The 11,452-nt window shown below is 34.9% G+C and overlaps 1 protein-coding gene across 1 annotated transcript in view; it reads left to right on the plus strand.

Moving 5' to 3' along the window:
- The window catches only part of LOC122815812 (extracellular calcium-sensing receptor-like), a 363,125-nt gene extending 353,078 nt beyond the window's left edge, over positions 1-10,047 (plus strand). Inside the window, exon 8 of the mRNA XM_044088617.1 lies at positions 9,154-10,047. Coding sequence (XP_043944552.1) covers positions 9,154-10,047 — 894 coding nt within the window. The remainder of the gene's footprint in view (positions 1-9,153) is intronic.
- Positions 10,048-11,452: the final 1,405 nt, after the last annotated feature.

Below are 11,452 nucleotides of genomic sequence, written 5' to 3' on the forward strand. Positions count from 1 at the left end.
GTGTAAATGAGACACTGGAGCAACAGATAAGTAGAATTATACACACAGCACCATCCAGCATAACAGCCAACAGCAACAAAAAGTCAGAGCTCTGCTGAAATATCCAAAAGCAGGTTTAATAGTAAAATAACTAGTAAAAACAGTGAATATGGTTAGCGCTTTTGTGGCCTCAAACACCACTTCTTCAGACCTTCATAAAAAAATATTTACTCGAACACACCTTCTTTTAAACCATTTCATACAGTCATGAACCTAAAAGCAAGCTTACTCAATTAAACCCAGCTTCCAAGTGTTTAACCCTTGCCTGTCCAATGCTTTAAATTACATTTGCTCAAGCAACTACATATATACACATGCTACATAATCTCATCTGCCCCTTAAAATTATTCCTAAAAATAAAACATTCCTATAAATACTATTACAATATTATAACATTCAACATAGCTTGAAACATTCATTGTTACATAAAAAAAATTATAAAAACATATCTATAAAAATCCAAACTATTTATTTGAACAGACTTCTATCCTTTAAAATGGGTTGTATTGGAATTCTATCATTCAACCCTTTTCCCCGGTCTGCCCTTAATCTAATTTTCCATTGTGTCATCGAGGTCTCAGTGGTGTTTTTAATATCCCCACCTCTTTCATTTTTATGAACTTGTTCTATCACTGTAAACTCAAAAGCATGTGTTTGATCTGTAGCTAAGACATGTTTTGCCAGTGCAATAGTTTCACTGCCCTTCCTTATGAGTTGTACATGCGCACGTGTATGATACCTTAATTTTCTGTTCGTCTTACCTACATAAAAGGATGGGCATCTCTTGTACCTGGCCAAATAAACAATGTTTTCACTATTACAGTCTGCTAGTGCATGAAACACATATCTCTGTCCTGAATCTGGATGTATAAAAACATTATTTTCCAATATATACTGGCATTGATTACAATTCTTATCTGGGTACGTGCCCTCATTCCTGTCCCTCCTTTGTCCTGGTGTCTTGCCCCCAGATGAATAACAAAGCATCTGTTTCAAAGGTCTTTTATTCTTAAACTGGAAACTAAGTTTGTCACCTACTATATTTCTTATTTCTTCATCCTGTGTAAGGATGGGCCAGAACTTTCTCACTGTTTCTGTTACCACACCCACATTACTACAGTAATGTATAGGTACCCGCATTTTATTGGGGAAGAGGGTTGAATGATTGAATTCCAATACAACCCATTTTAAAGAATAGATGTCTGTTCAAATAAATAGTTATGGATTTTTATAGTTAAGTTTTCATAAATGTTTTTTATGTAACAATGAATGTTTTAAGCTATGTTGAATGCTATAATATTATAATAGTATTTATAGGAATGTTTTTATTTTCAGGAATAATTTTAAGGGGTAGATGAGATTATGGAGCATGTGTATATATGTAGTTGCTTGAGCAAATGTAATTTAAAGCATTGGACAGGCAAGGGTTAAACACTTGGAAGCTAGGTTTAATTGAGCAAGCTTGCTTATAGGTTCATGACAATATGAATTGGTTTAAAAGAAGGTGTGTTAGAGTAAATAATTTTTTATGAAGGTCTGAAGAAGTGGTGTTTGAGACCACGAAAGCGCTAACCATAGTCACTGTTTTTACCAGTTGTTCTACTATTAAACCTGCTTTTGGATATTTCAGCAGTGGTGTCTGACTTTTCGTTACTGTTGGCTGTTACGCTGGATGGTGCTGTGTGTATATATATATATATATATATATATATATATATATATATATATATATATATATATATATATATATATATATATATATACACACACACACACACACACACACACACACACACACACACACATGTACAACAGGGATGTCATCTTAACTCTTGCTGTGAACGTATGTTATGTAAATGTATTATGTAGCTATGTGTGGACAGTCTATATCAGTCCACACACTATTTATCTCTCTCTCTCTCTCTCTCTCTATATATATATATATATATATATATATATATATATATATAGATACATATTTTGTTAACATATATACTGTGTATATCTGCCACATACTAATAGCTAGGGTAATCATGTGTGAAGGGGATAGGGGGAGACATACATAGCTGTCTGTATGCATAGACATATTTCCACATAGCTGTTCTTTGGGTGGAAGAGTCTACATACATGGGCTCAAGTTAGTTAAGTGTAGGAGTATGTCCAGTGTGACTTTCAATACTTACAAGGTGACTCTAGGCCAGACCTACATGTACTCCAGCCCGGGATTTTGTGTGCTGCAGACAATTGCCTGCTGCACCTGTTTCCACACTCCAAAACTTCCCTAATATTTTGTCTAAGGCATTCCCCGGCAGTTTGCTGTATGTAATATCTAACTCATGCCTGTCAACTGTAGGGATTTGCAGAGGTGCTGTGCACAAACCCGCACCGCAGATATAAATAATGCTGAGCACGTCAGAACACACCCCCATGAATGGACACAGTCAGCACAGTGATGTGCTGCACAAACACACTCAAACTCACTCAAACACATGCCTCAAGGGTAAACAGTGCTTAGCAGCACTGGACACACATCCCCAGCTCAGCTTAGTGACGCACAAATGGGCACCACTGAGCTCCAATGAGCTTAAACAGTTGCGGACACACTCCCTTTTGCTGTCAGCTATCTCTTCTGTGGATGGCAACACAGTTGGTCACATATTTAATTTTCTTCCTTTTTACACTTTTTAATTTTTTTCCCCTGATGGCATGTTTGTGCACTGTTACGCTGCGAATAAATGTAATATGGATATTTTAAATTATTTTATATTAGGTTTTGGACAGACAGGGCATAATTTTGCATATATCTCTGCTATGTTATTTCTATGTTTCTACCTGGGCTTTTATAGCCCCTTTTCTCTTCTTTATGTCATGAACATGGAATTTTTCCATGTAGACTTTGAACATTGACATGGGGTCTGCAGGACTGCCAGTCTGTTACTGGATTGCTCAAATATCCTAATTTGCATGAGGTGATTTGCATGCCACAGACACTTCCCCTCTGCTCTGTTTACTGGATCGCATGGCTGCTTATTTCAGAGTAAGCTCCGTGCCACTATGTCTACATGGAAAAAAGGTTCATGCAGGCTTTGTTGAATTCCCCCTTGCATCTCCCAAGTGAACAGTAGTTAGTAACATATTTAGTGCATGAAAAACACAAACAAAAATGTAATCTCACTATGTAGAGAATTATTAATAATAAGGAATTATTATATCTATAAAAAGAAGTACAATTGCCATGTGCCCATATGAAGATTTGTTGTAGCAATTAAAGGTCAATTCCCATGGCAATTAAAAGTGATGCTTTGGGAAAGCAGAATTTTCTTTTGATGTTTTACTAGAGTCTGGCAGCATAAAGGATTTTGTTTTATGACATTTCTTTGACATAACTCTCATATTTTTTGAAAATAAAATTTGCATGAGGTACTGACTGTAAAGATAAACTATGTGGCAGTGAAAAGGGAGACCACTACTGCATAATACAAGAAAGAAAATTGTGTAAAACCTTTTAAAATGTTTTTGTTTAAATGTATAACTTACTAAGATCTTATGACAAAATGTTCATCTTTTCTATAAATGTTTAAGCTACCTAATCCTGCTAAGGGCTAGTAACTATATGCTTAAAATGTTAACTTACTAAGAGCTTATGACAAGATGTTTATTTGTTCTGCAAGTGTTAAAATTTTCTGCATGAATTATGTCTCGTTTTTAACATGTGACATGTAACTTGCAATATCTTGGAGCTTTTCTTCCCGGGCCTCCACTTGCAACTGTAACTCTCTGTACTGAAAAGTGATAGTCAAAAAAGTGATAAGAAAAACAATGACTCTACTAAAAATAAATGATATTATGGACATGTCTGATTAAATACAACAAAGGGTTTTCCAAATGATAGTGCATTGATCGATTACGTCTGATGATAAACAATGATCTCAAGTAGCAGAATAAAATTGCCTTCCATCAAAGTACTTATTATAGATGGGAGGAAATGTGTACTTTATATTCATGTGTCAGAATGACAAAACTGAAGTCATAACATTAATTGAGCAAATAAGACACACTTCCTGGATTTAAAAAGTTAAGATTAGAACATTGACTGAATGTGTAGAATTGAAAGGTCAGTGAAGGGATATTGTTTTAAAGAAGAGACAATCATTAGTAATACTGATTTAGATTTGAAGCAGATGGTTTTTAAAAATGAAAAAAAAAAAAACAAGTTCAGAAGGTTTTGCATGACTGGCAAACTAATAATGATGCTGCAAAAGTAACATGTCAGAATGTACAAACTGAGAGTATACTGAAGGTATGAGTCAAGGAGACAGAATAAAGACCACATCTGTTTACAAAAGTGTTCAAAATAAAGTGCTCACTTCCTGAAAGCAAGACAAAGTTACTTTGTTCTAGCTTATACAAAAGAAATCAGAAAGTGGAAATGAAAATAAATATTTGGCACTTAACAATAAGGACTCAAAAAGAAATACAGTGACAGAATAACAGTTACTTAAACATATATAGCACATTCAGGAGTGGGAATAAAATTGCAGAAGGAATGGAAGGTTTCTTAATGTGCTGCAGAAAAATAAGAGAAAGTACTTCTGCAAGATCACTAAGTGATGAGGATAAAAATAAAATCTAAAACAGCTCCCTGAAGGAAGTAATCACGCTAAATATACATATATATCTATACATATATATATATATATATATATATATATATATATATATATATATATATATATATATATACATATATATATATATATATATATATGTATATATATATATATATATATATATATATATATATATATATATATTTCTGTGCCAATCAACAGGAGAATGGCATACTGATTTAACAGAAGCAAATAGGAGAAATGTATTCCCCAAAACAGAAGAAAGACACTCTTAATACTTTTCAGAAACATGAAAGGTGACTAACATAAAACAGCAGAAACAGTCAAAGCCTTTCAGCCAAAACAAAGCAACTGTGATTTAGGCTATATTTGTCTGTAGAACAGACAGATACTAAGCCTGATACTTCAGAAATGACTCTTAGTGAAAGCACTGTGTGCAGAGCACCTCAGATAGTCACACTGAATGAAACCACCTGTGTCTGATGTAAGCTCTTCACAAAAAGACCTACAGGTATCAACATGTAATAATAAAAGGGCAAAAAGAGCACAAGGAACTTTGGTTGTCCTGCTGTTCTGAAACAAGTTAAACCAAAGTCTTTCCAAATGACTGGGGAGCTTTCATGTGCTTCTTTTATACTACACATGACAAGAACTTGACTGAGCAAAATATGACACACAGTATGCAGCCTTTTTCAAGAATGTATCTGCACTGAGTATTTGTGAAACAGAATATTCATAGATTAGTACTAAGCTAACTGCCCTTGTGAGACATTTTAAGCCTAGCCAATTATCCCTTGTGAGACTCAAATCCTCCACCTTGTATTTACAAGGCAAACACTTTAACCATTAGGCCACCTTCCCAACCCTTTTGTACACACACAGGATAAGTCCAGATGTTTCCAATAGTTTATTAATTTAAGTAGGTAGGTGTACAAGTATTCTTGTTCTAATACATTACATTCAACAGGTCAGTTATTTAAAGGCAGTTACAGACAATGATGGGAGTGCATGAGAGCTAATTGGAGGAAATTTTGGGAGATGGAAAAAGGAGCCAATCCCAAAGCTTAGAGGTTAGTCCCTTATTTGAATATTCCTGAAAGACCCATGATGGTTTACCAGCACAGCAGCCTATGTACATCCATTCTTCATTAAAAGGTTTTATTTTTACTTTTTTATTTTTAACTTCTAACAAACAAAACATGGCAACACACTATGAGCTACAACTATGGAACTGTATTTAAGAAAACACTTTCAACTGAGCTGCGTCAGGTCCATCTAGCCCTTTATCTAGCCAGGCACAGAACTTTCTAGCCCTCTTTTGCACTAACTTTACCACATGGAACTTGAAGAGCAGAAGAATCTGAACAGAAAAGTCCTGACTTCACCACCTGGAACCTGTTGAGAGGAAAATCTGAAGAGAAGAGCCCTCAGTAACCCCTAGACTCAAAAAGAAGCGTTACAATGAATACCCCAGACTGGAGTACCATAAAACCATGATCTAGGATCAAGAGCATTCCACCTCTCACTGCAGCTACCTTACAACAGCCAGGTATAAATTATGTAGCCACTGGGCCTGCATTTAACAAAATTTCTATAATCTGCAGTACAATGAAAATTGTTGTTCCAGGGCACCACCCCACACTGCTATATTCTTTACATTATAGGCACAATTTGCCTAAGCTCAAAGAAGATCTGAGATTCATATGTTTATTAAAAGCTTTTGTTACTCTGCATTTCACCATTTGGTGGGTTTTGATTCCATGGGCACAGACAGCCAACACAAAAGGTTCTGAGGTCTTGAACGTTACTTACTTTTGTCCTCCTACTAGTGTACATCCATGAGCTCTGTAGAAATGATCATTGTGACTTGTTTTCCACTGGATGTTAATTCTCTGGATGCGTGTATTGTTCAAAAATGGGAATCATCTAGTGCAGCTTTAAATGACTACCTGCTCTACTTATATAAAAAGGTCTGTCTTCATTAAGATGAAGAAGAATAGAGATTGGTCACATTAATCATGTACATGAGTCTGTTATAAGTAGGCACTGTAAACCTTTTTGTTATACAAGAGAAAATTAGCCTTTCATATTATAAGTCAGGAGATAATGAGCCCCGTAAACGTGGGCACAGCCTCTCATTTTACACGTGTTAGACTGGAAAGAGTTCTGTAATAAAGCTTTCATACTGGCTTCAATGAATATGAGCCCCACTGATGCAGACACAGCCTCTCATTTTACATGTGTTAGACTGGAAAGAGTTCTGTAATAAAGCTTTCATACTGGCTTCAATGAATATGAGCCCCACTGATGCAGACACAGCCTCTCATTTTACATATGTTACAAAATAAATTTTTAAAGCCTGGTGTAAACCTCATAAATGCAGGCATTTTCAATATTCAAAGTGTAAACCACTCTATTAGATGGATCTGATAAAGCTCAGGTGAAAGTGTTTTCTTAAATATAGTTCAATAGTGGTAGCTCATATTGTGTTGTCATGTTTTCTTTGTTAGAAGTTAAAAATAAAAAAAAATAAAAATAAAACCTTTTAACTAAGAATGGCTGTCCATAGGCTGCTGAGCTGCTAAACCTTCATGGGTCTTTCAGGAATATTCAAATAAGGGACTAACCTCTAAGCTCTGGGATTGGCTCCTTATATTTAGATCTCCCAGTGTTTCCTCCAATCAGCTCCATGACCCTCCCATGATTGTCTGTAACTGTCTGAAATGTAATCTATTAGAACAAGAACGCTTGTCCATCTACCTACTTAACTGAATAAACCACTGGAAACTTCAACAAGGTGTCTCTATTCCTCCCTCAAGAGGGCTAGCAGAGAGAGAGAGAGAGAGAGTATCTTAGATATGCTAGCTAAAATTATTTTATCTGGACTTATCCTTTATACTCTGTTTCTTGTTAGTCTTGTCACCCTCTGGATCATAGGAGGGATACCAGACATCACCAGACTTCACTTGAGCCCCCTGGATTACCTCTATTCCCTAAGTATTTGTGAGGATGCTGTTTGGAGATTTCCTCACATCCCATTTGGGCAGTAGAAGTTGGACACACACTCCAGAGATAGAGCTAGCTTTGTCACTGAAGTATTATAAAACATGCTATGATCAGCCCAAGGTTAGGGACCAACTGTACTTGGAAACTTGATACACCAGCTCTTTGCATGCACTTTAAGACAATACTCACTTTATCTGTGTGGTATGTACTTTGGACTGACAGTAACCTTTTCTTCTTAATTCTGACTGCAGTTATACTGGAACTCTTATTCATAATGGAGTGCAAATAGGAAAGGCATATGTTGTTATTTATGCTCTCCTTTAATGAAGAAGTCCCTATGTAAGACCACTCCACAGAGGGCAAACTTGAGGATATCTAAATGTGTTTTCTTTTCCACCTCTGGCTAGAAGACTTATATTCCCCTGCAGTTTATCCATTTCATTTTATGAATTCACTGTATCACTTATCTGACCTGTACAGTCAAACATCAACACTTGTGGTGAGTACCATCACAAAGCTGGTCTTTACACTGACATAACTTAAATATCTTGATGTTACGTACAAGGCTGTTGCTCTCGCTGAAAATTCTGTGTTAACCTGTAATATGCATTGTATATATGACTGTCGTTGTTATTTGTTATTTGTTGTTTTTTTGTTTCTGCCTTAGAGCTTATTTCCCCGGGCCTCTACTGAAAATGGACATATATCCAGTAAGACTAGCCCAGTCAACAAATGTAAAATAAAAATAAAAATAAAAATAAAGCTTCTTTTGTGAGTCACTGACAAAATAAATGATAAATTCTAGTATACTAAAACTGACAACTGAACATTAATTCATCCAAACAAGAATACAAAAAAATTGTTAATATACACCTTGATTTAAACACTGGCAGCAGTGCTTTTACATATCACTTTTACTAATTATCCTGAATTCCACTGACACAGGTCTGAATAGAATAGAATAGAATAGAATAGAATAGAATAGAATAGAATAGAAAGAATAGCAGTTTTGCATCAAAGACAGCAATTTTTTAACTGTACAGAATCATCCTGTAATTCATAAGTGTTTTAAAACTGACACAAATGTTAATAAAAATAATCACATTTGATATAATCATAAATTATCTGCAAAATTATATAAAGTATTTTTTCTTTTTCTAATTCTGGAGTGTACAGTTTCACATCTTTCACAAATTAAGGATTTTGTAATCATATTAGCTCCAATGACAAGATTCTCTTTTCAAACAGGTGTCTTTGTACCATGTCTAATGATTCAGTTATATTACTCACACATTCATATCTATAGACTATATGCTATCCCTTTATAGGGATCCCCAGAAATGTAACTTATGAGCTCCAGCTATATGCATTGCATTACAGTCAGAATGTGTATATATGTCTATCTATTTTTCTTTTTATTTATTTTTTTTATTTCTGTTTTCTTTTTGAATTTGTCATTACAGGTGTTTGTACAAAGTGCCCACAAGATTACTGGACAAACTCAGCGAAAATGGTCTGCATTAAAAAATACCTTGAGTTTCTTTCTTATGAAGATCCTTTGGGCATATCATTAGCGATGACTGCTGTAGTTTCCTCACTGGTGCCAGTTGTTGTTTTATGTATCTTCATCAAACACCATAACACTCCAGTAGTCAAAGCAAATAACCGGGAAGTCAGCTACTTCCTCCTTGTAACCCTTACACTTTGTTTACTAACAGCTTTAATATTTATTGGCCCTCCAAACAATGAGACATGCATTTTCAGACAGACAGCTTTTGGCATATTCTTTTCCATCTGTGTATCATCTGTACTAGCAAAGACTATCACAGTAGTAATTGCATTTAATGCCACAAAACCTGGAAGTCATTTAAAGAGCTTGGTTGGATCAAAGACATCATTTTATATAATATTTTGTTGTTTTTCATTTCAGTTTATTATATGTATCATATGGCTCTCTATTTCACCACCCTTCTCAGATACTGACAAAACACTTCCAGGGAAAATACTAATTCAGTGTAATGAAGGTTCCATATTCATGTTCTATTGCATGCTGGGATATTTAGGCATGTTAGCAACAGTAAGCCTTATAATTGCCTTCCTTGCCAGAAACTTACCAGATGGCTTCAATGAGGCCAGATTTATCACATTTAGTATGATTGTTTTTATAAGTGTGTGGCTTTCATTTGTACCTGCATATATCAGCACAAGGGGGATGTATATGGTTGCTGTAGAGGTTTTTGCCATTCTCTCATCTAGCATTGGTTTGCTGCTTTGCATTTTTTTGCCCAAATGCTATATTATTCTTATAAGGCCTAGCAAGAATACAAGAGGGTACATTGTAAGGCCACAAAACACATTGTTTAAGGCATAAAATAAAGAAAAGCATCCAGTCTGAGAATGTATATTAATTGTTTTACAAGAACCTTTAACTACCTAAAAACTGTGTTGGAAAACAGTGGATAAAATATTAAGACATGAGTCATATTATCTATTTTCACTACATCTTTGCATTTCTGACAGACATTACTAAAGCAAATAGTGTACCATATATTTTTGTACGAAGTGGCAAAAACTATATTGCAAGAAGTCTGTAACAGCTTGCATTGTTTTCTGTTCTGTAATCAGGCTACCTTCAACAATTTTGCTATTTATTGAAAATGGATTATTGTTTGCACACAAGTGCAATTAAAGGCACATAATCAGATGAAAATTGCAGGCAACTATTTCTAGAGTTTTCAGTACATGAGAGAGTTTCATTGGCAGCCAATATTACATCACCATCTTCTACATTCTTACACCATGGAAAAAGGACATTATAAAGCATAAAATGCAATACTCCATTACATTTCTAAACATACTATAATCATCCTGAAAACTTCAAAAGCAGTTGCTGTTTCTCAAACACACTGACAATCTCCATAAAATGGGCATTTATCTGTTTCATTATGCATAACATCTAAAAGGTTTTCCATTAAACCTATGAAAAAATCTATACAGCCAATGTTATAAATACGTATTCTTCTAAGTAACATTGACTGCCTTATTTATAATATTTTGTACATTGCAACATGGATTTAATACAGCATCTCCTGCATATTAACAAATTAAACCATTTGAGGAGATCCTACTACTTAAAGATAATAGCTGCTTGTGCTTTGCAGAACATCTTGTGCCTGGAGATATTCGTGTTAGTCATATGGTAAACCGTACTGGGTTAGAACATCTTAGCATACTTGTCATGTATGTTTACTTACGAGTGGATGCATATTTTCAGACTTTGACATATATAGGTAACTTACCTATGCATTTTTTAAACAAAAATGCTGACAGGTGCTGACTGAGGTTTCTTTTTTTTTGAGGATAAATTCTTGGCTAGGCTTGTAAGGGCTCCAGAGCCATTAGCCTAGTAACCTCATATGATCCTATGATCCTATGAATTATACGAGGCAGAAAACATCCTTGAACTGCTTGTTTTATTTTGCATAATAAGAAAGATAACATTTTATTGTCCTTTTTCCAGAAATCGCAAAAGCTATTCTGTACTCTGAATTTGCACACTTTATCAAAACCTGTTTAATCTGAACTTTTAAAATTGAATTCTTACTGCTAAAAAACTGATAACACTCATTTTAATGACTTAACAATAGCTAGCATTATTTTAAGATTCATTGGGCAGGATTCACAAAGCCTCCGTATAAGAGTTACAAGGCTTACACAGAGGCTGCAGTTAAACGGTGTGACATCAGCATGTCATGCATATGCATGAGGGCATGCTG

Source organism: Protopterus annectens, chromosome 1.part1 (assembly GCF_019279795.1).
Source record: "Protopterus annectens isolate FY-2018-M chromosome 1.part1, PAN1.0, whole genome shotgun sequence".
Classification (NCBI taxonomy): Eukaryota; Metazoa; Chordata; order Ceratodontiformes; family Protopteridae; genus Protopterus; species Protopterus annectens.